The sequence below is a fragment of the Rhinolophus hipposideros genome (assembly GCF_964194185.1).
Source record: "Rhinolophus hipposideros genome assembly, chromosome: 15".
Lineage (NCBI taxonomy): Eukaryota > Metazoa > Chordata > Mammalia > Chiroptera > Rhinolophidae > Rhinolophus > Rhinolophus hipposideros.
Genome location: NC_138061.1, coordinates 33,821,270 through 33,839,554, shown reverse-complemented (window position 1 = coordinate 33,839,554; position 18,285 = coordinate 33,821,270). Strand labels below are relative to the sequence as shown.

At 34.9% G+C, this 18,285-nt stretch overlaps 1 protein-coding gene across 3 annotated transcripts in view; it reads left to right on the top strand.

Annotated features, from left to right (window-relative positions):
* A1CF (APOBEC1 complementation factor) overlaps positions 1 to 18,285 on the top strand; it is a 76,010-nt gene that overhangs the window by 29,104 nt on the left and 28,621 nt on the right. For all 3 annotated transcript variants that reach the window (XM_081075024.1, XM_081075023.1, XM_081075022.1), the window contains 2 exons: positions 11,529 to 11,663; positions 13,560 to 13,690. In XM_081075024.1, the coding sequence (XP_080931150.1) occupies positions 13,578 to 13,690 (113 nt within the window). In that variant the 5' untranslated portion in view covers positions 11,529 to 11,663; positions 13,560 to 13,577. The remainder of the gene's footprint in view (positions 1 to 11,528; positions 11,664 to 13,559; positions 13,691 to 18,285) is intronic.

Here is an 18,285-nt window from a genome sequence, read left to right as displayed (position 1 = left end):
TTCAAATTAGAGACTGCTCTCTACTACATCCAAGTAGTATGATCTTGAATAAGTCCTTTAGCTGTGCAATGGCTTAATTTTCCACAAATTTGACTAGGACATTCCCCCACTCTATCAGACATGATTTTGTGATTCTAGCATCTGCTCAATCTAGTCAGCTAACTGGACTAATTGGCTGGAAGACGACACCAACGTGTATTGAAACACAGCTTCAAAATCTTTGTATTAGGTTGGTGCAAAAGTAATTGCGGTTTAAAAGGTTAAAAACAATTGCAAAAACCGCAATTACTTTTGCACTAACCTAATGACTCTTTAGAGAAAATCCATTAGCTTTCTCAATACTTCAGTCTTCCTACTCTGGATCAGAGAAAAGATTAACATGATTATCAAAAAAGGAGAGCAACATCAGGTTTACTTTAAAAAAAAATAATAACCTCTGTACAAAAATGAAGATAAATATCTTAATACAATTTAGGGAGCATACCCATAAAATGATCATTTCAAATTTTATGACATTTGCTATATTTGGGGTTGAAGGATTTACATCTGTTGTATCTTTGCAGTCTCTGATACTGTTGAATGCTCTAATAATGTTGAATGCTTGCAAAACAAGAATTAAAAAAAAAACAGAGGGTGACGAATTTGTGCTCTCTTATCACTAGCAGGACAAATACAGCTGTCAAAAATAGGATTTTGCAAGTTACTTAATAACGTGAGCCAGTCTGTTATATTGCACTTGATGCAATAATACCTGCCTGTGAGGATTTGAAAATATACTTTGTGATATCATTTTTATATTACTGGATATTTTTGGATAGTGATCACTGAAAATTTTTATCAAATTACTTCAGAGAAAAAAAAGAAACTTAGTACAATTCCCTGCATATAGTAGAAATTTAATAAATATTGATAAAAATTATGTAATGTTGACAAGTTAAACTTCCAACTTCATAGCTGCTTTATGCCACAGAGGAATATTTGGGAAGTATGCTGCAATGTTAACTTGTAAAAAACAGTCTTTGTCTCTAGGCAATGGAATTGTGTGTGGTGCTCTTTTTCCCGACTTTTTCACTCTTAATTATACTTCTCAGATTTTCCAAAACTACCATATATCTTTTTGAGTGTCAAAGAAAAAAATCACTTTATGATGATTCTTTCCTCAGCAGTGCATCAATGACGTGGGTCATAGACTCTGTGACATGTGATGCTCCTTACATCTGGAGTTTTCTCCTTAAAATAAAGAAAATACATTTTTCATAGATGAGCATTTTCGGAAAACTTTCCACCCAATGTGAGGTTAGATTACATTAATTTTAAATCTATGACAACTAAAGCCAAAGATACGTTTAATACAGATCACTCTCAAGTAGTCTGAATACTTTTTAAAAGTAGACTCAGGATACTTGTATATTATTTTTTAAATTATTTAAAATGGGGTATGTATTAAGCACTGTTTGACCAAATACCTTATTGATAATCTATTTTCTAAAAATCATTACAACACAATAAATTTTTATGAGGTTGACAGTCGCAATGCTTTCTTAATCCAGTGGTTGTCCTTGGTAAACATAAAGGGTTTTGGTTTTGTTTTTGGTTTTCTGTTTTGTTTCCTTAGTCCTTATTCTTGAACACAATGTGTTGGTTGGTATGAGGCTTTGGCATTGTAGAACTATAAGATATAATACCTGACCTAAAATGCACATAAACTAGTTGCAATGAAAATAAATGTATCCACAATATAAACTGACAACATAAGATGGTATTAAATGAGCAATCCAGGTGAGGTTGCTACCTTTCTGTTTTAAGCCTTAAAATTGACCATGCTCTTTGACCTAAGGAATGAAGATAAATATTTAGACATAAAGATGTTCATAATAGTGGAATTTATAATGTTTAAAAATAAACATATCCTAAATGTCCAATAAGACTGGTCGCATAAAATATGATCACCCTTATATTTCCAAATTATATACTCATGTAAAACTATAATTTCAAAGAGAAATTATTTGGGAAAATATCCAAATTTTAATGTTTAGTTAAAAATCAGAATGTACAACTATATATCAATGTCCAAATAATATTTTAAGAAATTATTCAAATGAAATAAAAACATTGGAAAATAAAATGTAATCGCTGATTGAGGTAATTTTTTTCTTGTTTGATGCTCTTATTTTCCAAACTTTCTACAATGAATATGGATTATCTTTATTATAAGAAAAAATCTCACATAGCAGAAAAAATTTCTAAGGAGAATTCAGTTCAGAGTAAAAAACTTGGGAAAATTTGATGGAGAAAACTTTATTATTGAAGTTGTATGATATGTACCTGGGTTCAGTAGGCTATTCTTTCTAATTCTTTATATGTTTGAATTTAATATTGATATTTCTTAACCCTTTTATTTTGCAGTTGGGAAACAAGCCCCTGAGTTGTACAATTGAGTAGAGACAAAAACTAGAGGTCTATAAATTCTGACCATGACTCAAATGTGTCTACAGGCTGTTTTTGTAGTGATTATAGGCTATGAAAGGTTTTCACATTTTTTAAAGTTTTTTTTAAGCCTACAGACTTTTGGAGAAAAAAATTCGCTGATCCCATCTCTAATTCTTATTCTAGTACTCTATGTTAGAAGCTAATCCACAGTTTTAAAATTCCTTATCACTACTTAATCGAAACAGTTGTAAAATGCACAACACCTTTGAGCAGTGAAGATATTAGTATGTCTTAAAATCAAGATCCAGCAAGATTACAGCAGATAAATAAGAGAAATAAGTGAATTTCATCCTTCTTTTCCTTTCTTAATCAGCCGTCAGTCTGGTTTCCTGAGAACAATTTCATGACACTAAGAAAAAAATACAGTCTTTAATTCCCACCCCTCACACTTTGCTTTCCATGCATGTTCTTTTATATGGAGTTCAATGCAACCATATATTTTAATTCTAATGTGTTCAATTCCTCAACAAATACAAGCATGCACATAAGGAACAAAGGATGGCGCTAGACCAACATAAATCTGATTTATCACCCCTCTTCTAAGGGTGCTCCAAATTAAGTTAAATCCACCATCTCTCTGGTTTGGTATAATGTACTTTAGTAATTTTACATAGGTATTTCTCAAATTGCAAAGATTTTTCCTACAATGCAAATAATTATAAGTAACTTGGAACATCAGTGTTTACAGTTGGCTTCATCTAGATTAGCTCAGCAAGAAGCAGATGGAAAAACACTGTCATTGACATTCTTTTCCAACCACCACACAAAAATCCTAGGGACAGAAATAGGAATTTGACTTCATAGTAAAATATAGCTCCTGGGTCCTACTTTTTTCTTGTATTGCCTGTTCTCACCACCTGCTCATGTCCCTGCTATCCGAGGACTCAGGTCATTCACCAAGTACATGAATAATAATTCTTTAAATAGGTAGACTAAGCATGGGAACAGGATGGGACAATCAGACCATCACAGGCATGTGTTTCCCTAAGCTTATCCCCCTAATCACCCAAAGGCCAACTTTATTTTAAAGCTCATCAGAAGCCTTGCTTCTGCTAGCCAGAAATGCCATTAGCATGGTGTGGAAGACTCCAAATGAAGGAACAGTTCTGTGAATGCTTTTGTGGAAAATGTGTGTGACTGACATGGGACGGGAGCTTTAGCATCCCAAGAAATAGAAATACATTCCAGAAGCTATTATCCAACAGCAATGACTTTCTCCTCAGATAGCCTAATAGAGAGTTGGCTTTATATAAGGTCTTCAATATAAAGTTCAAAATCTTTGCAAACTCTGTGTTACAGTGTGTTTGCTTAAAAAACCTCATGAAGCACACGAGGTTTTCCATTTTCTCATCTTAAAAATTGGTGTGAACTTCATGACTCATACATAGAAGCACTTTGGACTTTCGACTTTGCTTGCAGGCAGCCTCAGGATTTTTTAAATTGTTACCTGTTTAATACTAATCAGCAACCAAAAATAAGTGACTCTTCATCATCAGATCCTAAAAGCTTATCATTATAAAATGCAAAGATAGCTTTCTAACATAGTTAGAAAACTAGTTAGTTTCTAACTATAGTTAGGCTAAGGAGTAAAACAGTAAGATTACAGAGCCATACAATTATGGATTTGCCAGGACTTCAGCAACTGTGATCTTTTAAATATTGCTTCAGAGGTGCTTGGAGAGAGCTGAGACGAGGTTAAATAATACACAGACACAACATTAAATAACTTTGAATTTCATAGTGATAAAATTATTCCATTTTCAAATCTCTTTCAAGCTTTCAGAGGAGAAAAGTTAGTTTTGGAGGTATGTCTTAAAACACCTATCCAGCGGCCGCTAATCTTTTTAAACCTAGAAAGCAGGACTAGGGCTCAGAGCTTTTAGTAAACAACAATGTCTAGCTAGAATTTGATCATGACTTCCCTCTTTTCAAATTGTTTTTATATTTCCATTTGTGGGAAATGATATTGATACTCTACTTACAAGAATGAAATATATTTTCTGCATAAGTTTCCTTAAGAAACTAAATCAGTACAAAAACACTCATTAATTAACAAAATAGGTGTTAAATGGATATGCAATTGGAGATAGACTGATTTTAAAAATCCCGACGATATTCCCTTTAAGGATTCTATTGACTAACTCACAAAACGTCCAATAAACATTTTCCCACATTTTCCTAAGCTATCAAAATCAGCCTCCCTTTCACAAGCATCCTAACACCCTCACAAGATCTTTGCAATCACCTGATCAACTCTATTCCCTTATAAATGAAGAATTTAAAGTCAGGAAAGATTTAGTGCCTTGTCAAGTTTCTTAGTTTGTCAGAAATTAAAATTCATGGGAGTGTGGTAAGGAGAATAATGACTGTATAAAACTTCTCACTGTATAAAATTTATGTTTCTCACATAAAAACAAATACATTAGATGGAATTTTCCCTGGAGTATGCTGAACTAGGAAAGGACAGAAGAGCAATTACCCAAACTAAATGTTCTGTGTCTGCACATGGACCAATGCCTACCTGCATGTGGACCATTCAAATAATTTAACCAGGTCTTTGACTGCTACATTATTAGCCAATTCAAAAGGCAAAAAGTGACTCAAGTAAGTAAGTAAGTAAAAATGTGGATGAATCTATTGAGTAAATTTTATGTTCCAAAAAGATAAAAGCCCAAAGAGAATAAAGCAATCCCCAGAGCTTCTACCCAGTTATTCCTTGGATAGAACCGAGGGGTTCCTGTGGAGCAGTGAGTCAAGACATATGCCCAGAGCCAAAGGCGAGCACGACACAGCAGGCCCTGGGATCAATAAAGTAAATGTATGCTTTGCAGTCCAGCTTTGTGTGAACTTGGATGCAAATGTGAACAGAGGATCTTAGAAGTGAGCTAGCATTTTACTAGTTCTCGTATGTAGAAACACACATACATACCCCCCCCAAAAAAAGTTTCCTGAGTTCTAATTTTGTGTCAGGATATTCTTGAATTTAATATTTCCATAAATTGGCCAAAAGCTTATATTATTAAAAGCTTTACAAAATGCAAGTCATTTTTAAAGCCTGTTTGCTGATGAAATATTGAGATGTTGAATTCCTAAAGCATGGTTTGCCACACATAATCCTTAAATGTAAAGGGAAAATATTAAAGATGATGTTATTAAATATATCATTGGTTAAGAAATCAGTTCTGCCTCCATAAGATAACTAACAACTTGAAATGAAATTAGGACTATTTTCCTAGGTAACAGGGCTTTAACAGTCAGCCTGCCAAAGTGATACAGGAACAGATTGATAATTTGCTAAGAGTGGTTTTCATGGATGAACCATATCATATAATTTTCACGATCAAGGTCAAGGGTTTTGGGGACAGTGAAACAAACAAATTTTCAAGAGCCAAAAGCCATTTGCATCTTTCTTTGTGCATTTTGCTATAAACAAATGTTGCCAATAATATTATTTACTTAGAATTCGTTAAATCAATTCACTATTTCTATTCAAGTTAAGTTAAAAGTAAACTTTTCTCACTTATGTAAATGGAAAAGCTGTAAGTTTCAGGTGATAATTGTATTTTTCTAATACACAATAAAACAAATGCATAACTACTGAAATGAAGCATTGGTCTATAAATTATATAATATCTTACATACCACATTTCTGAGAAACACTAATCTGATAAATTTATATTTGTATATTATGTCTGACCTAGCTTTTCCTCTCTTTGTTTCTAATTGTAGCTCCACATTCCTATAAATTTCAACATCCTATTTATATCACTATTGTTATTTCTCTTTCTATTTTTAGAAAAATATCTGTCATCCATATTACTTATAACTTACAAAGATTGTAAAAAAAAAATAGCTAATAGGGATAATGCCACCTTTCACAGTTAAATAGATTCTGCTTTCTAAAAAGTCCCAGTCTAAAATAGATTTTACCAACACGAATCCACTGATCTTAACAAGATGTGAAGGTGAACAAACTAAACACACAAAACAGATAATTATCTTTTATACAGAATTAACAAAATGAATATACCCTGTAGCCCTGCCTATTGTCCTTAGGCAACAAAAATATCATAAGCAGAGCCAGGGTAAAAATCACATCTAAGAGAATCTTTTTGGTATATCCTAGTCAAGGTCCCTCGAATTTGCCTTGAGCTCTATCACACAATGAGATGTATAGGTGATATATTGATAAGACAGACTTAGAAATATTGCCTAATAAATACTTTTATTCAATCTTAAAAATCAGTAACTGGGAAATACGGTATTAATGCATGAACTCTCCAGACACTTTCCAGAGAGACGTTCTTGGTTCATCAGCTTCAACTGTGAGAAAAATCCCCAGGAGTTTGGTCAAAGAACCATAGCCCTGGTGACTGGCATACTTGTGAAGGCTAGAAATGCCACCTAGCATAGGTACATTGTCCAGTGCCTAAAAGAACAGGAGCAGAAATAACTACATAATCATTGGAAAATGAATAGGAGAACATCTGAAAGCAGTTTAATAAGGGAACATACATAGTTTCTTTCCCTCTTGGTAAGAAAACACAAAGAATCAAAAAGAACCACAAAGATGATTCCAGAGTTAGAATATAAAATTTCCAAAGAATCATTAAAGGAATTTAAATTACTACTCAGAAAAAAAAAAATTGAATGAAGATTCATTCATTAATGTCCTGGTTTATGAATGAGCTCATTTATGGAAGACAACAAACTATCTGATCTCCATGTTTGGTGAAGTTGAACAAGAAAGTAGATGTACCAAAACATGCAGAATTATGAGACGAGGAAGCTTTAGAAGAAAAGTCATCACGACTTCTGAAGAGTATATATTCCTGAAGTTCACCAGATCAAGAATCATAGTTACTTTTTTCTAGTGTTGTCTCAACAAATTAAACCATTGTGTTTTCAGACAATTCATATAATTCCTCTGGACTCAGTTTCCTCATCTCTAAAATGAACCTAGTGGGTTAATATAAAAACCAAAGAAAAATGATGCCATGATTACAAGCATGGACATGGGATTTAAACTGCCTTTTCATTTACTGCTTGCATGACTTTGGACACATTCAGTGCCCTGGAGTCCTCATCTATAAATCAAAAGTAGCATCATCCACTTAGTGGTGTTGAGAATATTAAATTAGTTAATACACGTTAAGCACTTAGCACAGTGGGGGACTCAGTTAAGGTTAACTGTTGTTTCAGCTGTTGTTTTTGTTACTGTTTCTATTATGTGCAAGTAACAGAAGCTAACTCTGGCTAATTAAGCAGAAAACGGTTTATCAAAGGGGTAGTGGTTCACTGAAACTTTGGATTTGAAGAACCAGATTCAAGGGCAAACTTTTTGAAACAAACCCCAAAATCGTATCACAAATCTGGACTAGAAAATGCATCCACCATTACACAGTGTTCAACACTAAAGTTTACACCATTACAATTTCTACAACAGAACTTAATTTTACTTTATTATAACTACGACTGTCCCAACTTAAAGGAAAGATGGAAAGGCAAGTAGCTGTCATTTTAACTCCTGTAGGAGACGGCAATTTTCCCAGATTCTCCAGATACATAAAAAGTTCAGATGTGTGGCCAAAATGTACTCAGTCTGTTTGAATTTCATGCTAAGATTTATCACTTTGAATCATTTGTTACTGGTTGTGTGGTTTTATCCAAGATCAAGATGGTATGCATAATCTCTTAAAGACTGATTCCGTCATGAAAGGCTTAAAATATCTGTCACAGAAGGAACTTCCAAGTACTCTTGACATGAAACTGAGTCACTGGATGGGCTCAGTATCCAATATTTAAATTAAAGCCACTAGATTTATAGTTAAAATTAGGTCTTCAACTTTTAATTTACATAGTTGAAGATTTTCACCTATTTATATGTGACTAGAAAGAGTGAATGGTTTCCAAGTCTTTGATTGGAAAAATACAAGTTCCCAGAGCTGAATGAACATTCACTCGTGGAAAAAAAAAAAAAAGATACCCATATTCTTTCTCTTTGAACTATTAATACATTTGTGCTTCTGGGGGGAATGCATTCCATGAGAAGGACATCAGCCAGGAAAGAAAAGAGCAGTTATAACTGGGTTTTATCTATTTTAAACTCCTCAACTATAAAAATAGTGCCTAAAATACCAGCAATCCAGCTTACAACTCTCCATTCCAAGTAATGGACAGTTATTCTGACTCCATGACTAATGCCCAGCGCCTGTCTTAAACTGTCCTGGACCTCCACCACTGGTGCATTCCAAGCCCGGTGGGTGGTTTGCAGAACAAATCTCCTCCAGGGCATGAACTTCACAGCATCTCTGAACCAGTCAGACTCTTCGTGATCTCAGAAAATATTCTTGGGGAATTTATTTCAAGTGTTTATAGAAACCACATGAAGACAATTAATAAGCTTTCCTACTTAACCATTTCAGTTCATAAGCAGATGACTTCTCCTATATATACGATATGCACAAAACAATTTGGTGACATTTTTAGCAATTACAGCAAGAAAAGAAAGTTGAAGGAAAAATGAAAACAAAAAATCAATATGCTCATTGCCTCTTTATTGTCAATCAGACAAAACTTGTCAAATCAGAAATTCTGGAATAACCACTTTACTATTGTAGAATGAAAGTTTGGTTTCTTCAACCTAAAGCATGAAAATACCTTTACAAATTCGTACTAAGGTTTTTCCAATAATCCTTTAAATAGTATATGTCTAGACATTTAAGATATACTGAAATGGCCTCAGAGGGATTACCATCAACCATCTGATGAGAGTTGACCCAGGGAAGCAGACTGCAGTTTGGCAATATAAATATGCCTCTCTGTAAGCAATAGATATGAGATGTTCTCCCCCAACCAAAAAAAAAAAAAAGAAAAAAAAAGAAAGAAAGGAAGAAAGAAAAAGAAAGAAAGGAATTGTGTAACGAAATGATTGGAAATTGGAAAGGATTTTTAAATGCAGCAGAGAGTTTGCAGTTTAATGACATGATAAAATTTTTCATAAATAAGTATTTAAATGTATGGACCTGTTACAAGTGATTAGGCTTCCATATAATAAGACAACAAAATGTACCAATTAAGCTGGATTCTAAAACCAGACTACCTGGGTTTAAATCTTCACTTCCCAACCACATGAACTTGGCAAATTATTTAAATCTCTCTGGGCTTAGGTGTCTTTTGTAAAATTGGGATAGGAACAGTCCTTAACCCATGACATTGTTTGACGATAAGAACAGTACCCAGCATTGTAGTAAGCACTGTATTTGTTAGAAAATAAGTAAATACATAAAACCTTTAATATGTCTGTGAAAACATCATATTTATAGTTCTTAGGAACTTCTTAGTTGACATATAGCTCATTGGATTTTTAAGGGTTGTTTTTATTTTTCCCTATAAGTATGAAATATTTCATTTCTCACACTTCTCAGTGATACCAAAGTTTTGCTAATGGATAATCCTGCAAAAATACAGAGGAAGAAATAAAAATGCAAGAACTCTTCTGGCAAATATTTACATATTTAGTAAAATGAAAACACCCAGTTATTTTAAGCAAAAAGCAATCACAGCAAGGTAGAACATCTAACTGACTTTTTTTTTTTAATTTAAAGCAACAGAACATAAATCATTAGGATTTAAAAAAGTGTTCACAACCACAGATTTAAAGGCTTTGTGCTGACACTTATAAAATAATTGAGAAAGACTCAAGTTGGTATATGTAAAGAGTTAGTGAAATTAGAAGCCACTTTACTCTGATTTTAAGCAACTATTGTACAAAACAATGTCTTTAAATAACATGTCTTTTTAAAATATACATGAAAATATTTGGAAAGGCAGACAAACTCTTAACACTGACTACTTCTATGATAAATAGGGTGATGCATTTGGGAATGTTTCTTTTTACCTTATATGTTACTATGTTTTACTTTACAGTATAAAATTTTTTAAAGTATTAATTGTAAAAGTTAGTAATGCATACTGATATTTGGTCCCTTATAGTTTCCTTTCTTAAAAATCACAAAAAAAGTACAATGACAAGGAACCTTGGCTATGCCTAAATGGAAAGTAAATTGAACTTTCCCCAACAAATGTACTATTTCAGATCAACAGTGGTGGATTAAACCTACTCTTCATTGGGCGGCCCCTGAAGTTACGTTTAGATCTTAACTTCTAGAAAATGAAAGATGGTTGGCATTGCAGGGAAGCACCAACACTACTCCTCCTCAAATAAGGATATTAAATTAACCAAGCATTTGTTAGAAAAATAGAAGTAAATTCTTTGTGGACAGAGAACAGCATTATTTCCCACAAAGAGATCCAACATTAATAAACGATTCTAACCATCTTTTTAGCTTTGAAAACAAATTTACCTCCCCAACTACCCCCAAAATTGGCCACCCCCTCCTTCAAATGGGAATCTTCACTATGACTCTATTTAGGGTCCTGTGTTAACTTGTTTGGCATATGAAAAACCTAAATTGTGGAGGCAAGAAGAGAATTAATAACCAATAAATATATGTCACATGCCAAGACCTTTGCCATGAATATCTGATGCATTATCCCCTTTAATCAAAAGTTGATATTATACCCACTTTGCATATGAGAAAGTTGAGGTTCGAGGAAGTCATTTGTCCAAGGCCCCACAGCTAGTGAGTCACAGAGCCAAGCAGTCCAGCTCCAGAACACTTATTACCACACTGCAGAGTGAAATCAGGGCCCCAGATTCAAATAATATCCAGATCCTTTGATGATCAGGCTTTGGTGAACGACAACAGAAAAAAATAATACTCCTTTTTATTTGTTCAGCATTTTACAAGTTTTCACATGCTTACCTTGAGCAAGTCACTGAAGCATAAAGCACAGTATTAAAATCCACACAAAAGAGACTTCCTATGATTTTTATCCTCTAACCAGTCAACTATTATTTGTCAATGATAAATGTTTTTTTCCTGTAAAATTATTCTGAAAAATAATTGAAAAACTTGAACTAAAGATTCTCTTGTTTTCTTCTCTCCCTGATACAACCTACCCCGGATTTGCAGGAAAATGGACAGAGAAAATATGGTGGCCCTCCACCGGGTTGGGATGCTGCACCCCCAGAAAGGGGCTGTGAAATTTTTATTGGAAAACTTCCCCGAGACCTTTTTGAGGATGAACTTATACCATTATGTGAAAAAGTGAGTCCAAATTTAAATTTCCTTATCTTTTGAGGGAAAAGTACTACTCTTTCCACTTTGCATTCACAGTCGTTCTTCTTGGTCAGTGATGGTTTCTCTTCCAATTGCTATCCCTCAAGCAGTTCAAGCTTTCCTACCTGTTAGTGACTGTCCCCTTATTATCATTGCTCTCACTCAGCTCTTTATCCAATCACAGACATCTTGACATCAGCTGTTACAGACATCATTGCTGATGACTTTCAAATCTATGTCTCAATCCCTGATCTCAACTGGCGCACCATCTCACTACAAACTCAGCCTGTCTATCAAAATATAATAGAATAACACTTCAACAACCTGCCTGAGAAAAGACATTGCTCCAACTTGACATTTAATGTGTGTGCAAGATTTTTACATAAAAAGAATAGTCTGTCATGGCTCAAATATGTGCCTATACATATTTCATATACAGAATGAAATTTTCTTCTGCAAGTTTGAATTTCTTGTCTGCCCAAATGCATTAACAAAATTAATAACACAGCTTCTCAAAGCCATTGTACAATCATTAGGGAATAATTTCTCAGTTTTAATTCCAAATGATATTTTGTTACTAAACCCCAAATTAAAGGGAAAATACAAAATTAACAGTTATTTTCAATAACTTACCAAGTGGTGTTTAAACAATCACATTCCTAGAAAACTTAGCAAAAATGAAAGTTTAGTTACTTCTTCCCCGAATGCCAAAAGTCAATAACGTATGAATATGTGTAACTCAGCCTCAGATTCAGAACTGATCCTAACTTTATACATACAATCCCTCTTGGCATGTGGACAAATTATGAGGACTTAATCCTATAAGAATCTTATATCCTGAAACTGAAAAGGAGCACCAAGACGCATGTGAAACACAGATGAAACATGCTTGAACTCATTCCTAATAAGCCCAGAACAAATAGATGTCCCTCACTGAATACTTTGGGGTAAGATGGAGTTCAGCTGAGATGAGGGGTAACCAGCCACTGTAGTAATAGCATATGCTTAATAATGCCTCTTCTCCCCCACATATGTTCCTCATATCTCTTTGGACCACCCTTTTTAGAGCAGCCAGCAACAATGAATGGTTGAATCTGGATTTCTGGAGAACATTTGGGGTATCAAGAAGGAGTAGTGCATAGCCGAAGCAGAGTAGCTTTGGCCAGAGGGACAGTGGGTGCCCTCCTACTGTGGGCGCCCTGGCCCTGGATCAGTCATATCAAGACTAGCATTGACCTTCAGCCTACAGACTGTGTAAATAACAGGGTTCCCCAGATCATCCTCTGAAACACATCTGCTGTATGCATCTTGATGTCATGGTGGGGGGAAAAGACAGCTAAGAAAGTTGAGCAAGGTTCTAAATGAGTGTTCCTGGTTTTTGTTTTAAATATCAGTGGTAGAGTATGCCCAAGTAAAGATAAAACTATGGAGATTTCAGAGGCCAATGGAGAGGGCAAGGACAAATCTATCAAGAAATCGTCCTTACGATGACAATTGTGTTTTCAGGTCCCTAAGGCATTGTATGAATCCCCAGATAATTGTGTGGTAAAAGGTCACTTACTCTATCAAAAACAAATTATATTAACTCAAGCTGAAATGCCACTTGTACATGCTTTGTATTTCTTTTTTTATTTTTTTTCTTTTGTTTAACTTGACTTTGCTCATGGGTCAGATAATGAATCTGAATCCAGCATGAAAATGTGCAAACCATTCCACCTGGGATGCAAATGCCAAATATGGCAGTGACAGACTTCAGAAAGCATGGCGTGTATGTGTGTGTGTGTGTGTGTGTGTGTGTGTGTGTGTGTGTGTGTGTGTGTGTGTTGTGTGTGTTCATTTGGAATTACAAATGTATAAATATGAGTTTCTCTTTTTCTATTATAGATTGGTAAAATTTATGAAATGAGAATGATGATGGATTTTAATGGCAACAATCGAGGATATGCCTTTGTAACATTCTCAAATAAACAAGAAGCCAAGAATGCCATCAAGCAACTTAATAATTATGAAATTAGGTAAGATCCACCTCTTCTAGATTAAAAGTGAGTCAGACAATGCATCTGTATCTGTTCGTCTATCAAGTTTATCTAATATAGTATATGCAAAAAATAACCAAACCAGAAATAAAAGAGGTTAATCTTTTTCCTTGGGAAAAATCAATTTAATGAAATATTTATTTAATATCAATACTACATAAGGTGCCAAATTAAGTTCTGTGAAATGTTCAAAGAAACAAAATTCATCACTTTACGTACTTCATAAATATTTGCTGGGCAGTTTCAAATATTGGAAATATATCAAGGTACACTTTCCTATCCTCATAGTCAGCAAAAGGATGTATAAGGTTATTTAAAAGAATATGAAAAACTAAAACCAGAAAATGGGATAAAAGTTGTGTAAGGAAGTATCTACTTTAACTTGGTGTATTTAAGAACATAGTCTCCAGGAAAACAAAATTTGATTTGAGACTTGAATGAAAAAAGTCAGCCATGACAGTCAGACTTGGAGGAAGATTATTCCAGAGAAAGAAAGAACAGCAGGTACAAAGATTCCCAAAGTGAGAACGAGCTTAATGTGTCAGAGGGAAGGAAAGCCAAGACAGTGGGACAGAGTAAAGAGGATGATGGTTGAAGGCATTACAGTTGGTGAGCCTTATACTCCATGATTGAGAATTTGGACTTTATTCTAACAAAAGAGGGAAATCAAAGGAGGGTTTTAGATTCATGATTGTTAAGACATTACTCTGGCAGTTGGTGAAAAATGGACTACAGCAGGGTAAGAACAGAAAGATGGAAGCCAGTGAGAAGGCTGTTGCAGTAGTACAGATAGACCTAGGCAAGAAATGATGATAGTTGCACAAGGGGGTTAGTAGTGAATGTGGTGAAAAGGTTTCAATTTGGGATATATTTTGGAGTTCAAATAGATAAGACTGGAAATATTAGAGTATGAATGAAATTAGAGTTCAGGGAGGAGACCTCAGATTTTGGTCCAAGGATCTGTGAATGTGATAGTGTCATTGAGATGGAAAAGACTGGTAGTATAGCAGGAAACATGAAGAGCTCAGTTTGGGGCAATTTACATTTGAGATGCACATTAGACATCCCAGGGGAGATGCTAAAGAGCTGCCTGTATGATACTAGAGTCAGGAGAGAGGTCATGTTTGGAATATAAATTTGGGGGTCAGACAAATATAGATAATATTTAAAACCATGAAACTATGAAGGGTTCCAGGACATAATTGACCTGTACAATTAATAATTGGCTTTTATAAATTGTAAATGGGGGTAACTTCATGAAACTGTCTGAGTTCTGAAACCTTCACTTGAAGAGGGAACTGTAAATCAATCCTTTCTTAAAGGAAACCCTGGGTCACCTAGAAGAAAGCTTACTGCAGCGGTTACAAGGTAATAGTTTTGGCACCAGACAGGCTTCACTTGAATGCCAACAAGTAACAACCTCTCTGAGCCTCAATTTCCTCATCTAAAAAGCGGGGATAATAATACGTATTTCACAGGTTTTCTTGTGGGAATACCATGAAGATTTTTTAAATGTTTAGCTCAGTGTTTGAAACACAGTAATAGGTCCATAAATGATGGATAGCACTGTTATATATTAGCTCATTTCATCCATTCTGAGATATAATTTTTCACATTTTTGCTTTCTGAAATAGAGATGTACCTTAAAACTGATAGAATCTTAAATTTGATGACTACAGAAAGAGTGGAATTGCCATCATTATTTTTCTATCACTTTCTATAGGCCCAAAATAAGTCCTGCATTACTCTTATAATTCTGTAATTCGATCAACTACTGGGTCATTTTTCTTAAGCCCCTCACGCACAAAAAGATAGATTGGCTACTACCTGTAGCCTATCTATTTAGCCTCAAGGTTGGATTCGGAAACAGAGTCTTGGAGAAAATAGAAAGGAGGCTGCCCTCTGACACATCCCTCCATGGATCCAAATGGGCTAGGCCTGGTGTGTGGAGGATTGCTAAAAGTGGGAATCAGATCTGCGGTCTCACACAGGTCCTTTTGGACAAATCATTTGATCTCTTTCAGCATCAGTTTTATCATTAGTACCTGATCACGCAGAGATGTTCTGAGCATCCATCATATGAAATAATACACAGATGCTCCTAGACTTATGATAGGGTTACATCCCAACAAACCCACTGTAAGTTGAAAATATCGTAAGTCAAAAAATCACTTTAACCTACCAAACATAATAGTTTAGCCTAGCCAGTTTCTACTGAATGCATATCAGTTTCACACCATTACAAAGTTGAAAAATCATCAAATCGAACCATCATAAGTTGGGACTATCTGTACACTAAAGTGTTTCGGAAAGGGCTACGAAAAGCTATATTTCAACATAGCTTTTTAATATTACAGTTATATGGTTTCAGGGATTGGAAGATCTTTGATGTTTCAGTGAACCTGCACATCTTAACAGTAGGGTTATTCCCATTTAAGTTGAGATGGATGTGAAACTGGCTATGTAGGAGGTCAACACAGTCTGCTGTATCTGCTTAATACATTATTGCCCACCAGGGTCTGTCAATACTTTTTTGAAAAGAGATAGGGTATGAATAATGAATATAGTATTCCCCTCTTATTATAGGGGATACTTCCAAGATGCCCAGTGGATACCTAAAACCAACCCTGATACCTGAAACCAAACCTTACATATACTATGTGTTTTTTTCTCTACACATACATTCTTATGATAAAGTTTAATTGATAAATTAGGCACAGTAAGAGATTAACAACAAAAACTAATAATAAAATAGGATGTACTATAATAAAAGTTATGTGAACGGCTTGGAGGCCATTAGTAAGCAAAACAAGGGTTACTTGAACACAAGCACTGCAGTACCATGACAACTGTTCTGATAACTCAGATCACTACTGAGTGACCCAGGGGCAAGTAGCATATACAGTGTAGATACACTGGACAAAAGAATGATTCACGTCCCAGCAGGATGGAGTGGGACAGCTTGAGATTTCATCACACTACTCAGAACAGCACACAAGTTGAAATTCATAAAGTATGTATTTCTGGAATTTTCCATTGAATACTTTCAGAGTGTGGTTGACTGCAGGTAAAGGAAGCATAGAAGGTAAAACTACAGATAAGGGGGGTCTACTGTGTAATCACTCCACTACGGTCACTGATAAGTAGCTGTATCCTTTGTGAATTTTAGTGTCTTTATAAAATAGAGATAAAAATATACCTACCTCATTGGGAAATTATGAAAAATAAATGAGATAATGCATGTAAATCTCAGTGTCTGGCACATATCAGATGCTCTATAAATGTTTGTTGATGGGGATAGGAATGGAAGAGGAGGAAGAGGGACAGAAGGAAAAGGAGAAATATGACAAAGCATTTGGAAAGAAAAAGTTGGCGGCTAAAACTCTAGTCAAAGTTCAAGTTGGATGTCAGATGCAAAGTGAAGGCACAGAGTGACTTTAAAATGTAAGGAATAGGATAGATGGAATGTGGAATAGCAGAATAGACAACCCAGAGGCAACCTCACCTGCTTCTGCTCTGCCTTGGGTCAGTGGAACCTGCCAGAGAGAGAACATTTCTGGTAAAGATTTGCTTTTAGCCACTATTTCTCAGGGGGTAGATAAGGTTCTTATGTGAAAAAGACCTACAATTACCATAGCGTCTTCCTCATCACCAAATATCCACTGAGCATCATCTAAACACCTGACTTCTGGAGACAATCTTTCCCTCAGCTTTTGAGAGATGGTTTTTTGTCTCCAAATAATTCTAGGAAAGGAGCCTAACAAACTATAATTTTAAAAATAGGATATGGAGGCTCTAGGCTCCCCCTGCTGGTAACTGATACCTGACGAGCCCCTACCAAAAATAACACAATTTCCAAATAAATAATATCTTGGAATTGAGTTTCTTTTTAATGAAGTTTAAAAAAAGAAAAAAAAGAAAAAAGAAAACCTCAGAGATTACTTTATCAACCTTTCCCTCTCCACCCAAAAAGCCACATTCTCAGAGGAGCAATGTTCACCAGACTGAGATGGAGCTGTCACAGATCTGATATGTGGTCGTTGGCTCTTTAGAAAAGCACAGAAGGCATCTAGGACAGTAGCCTAACCCTGGTCAGAACACCTGCCACACAACCAAAAGTCATGAGTTCCAAGAAATCAGTAATCTCCCATTCACCTGGCTGAGCACTTTTATTCATGACAAATAAGTGCTTTCTGTTAAGTTTACCCATTTTTTAATAACTTTATATTACCACACAAGTCACACAGCCTAATACACAACACACTCACACAGCCTAATACACAACACACACAAAAATTAACAAAAACAACAAAGTAATGAAAGTTACACCATTCCTCCATAACCCATTGCCCAAAGATAATCACTATGTTGATTTTCATGGTCTTTCTAGATTTTCTATACAATTTTAATTAAAAGGGCCTTCTCACATTCTGAATTTGTAGCCTTTTTTTTTTTAACACAGCAGCATATCGCGAACTGTCTTGGTTTTTTTTTAAACCAATAAATATGCTTCTCCATTACTATGTTTAATGATTGCAAAGCATTCTATAGCATGAATGCCCATCTTTTGTTTA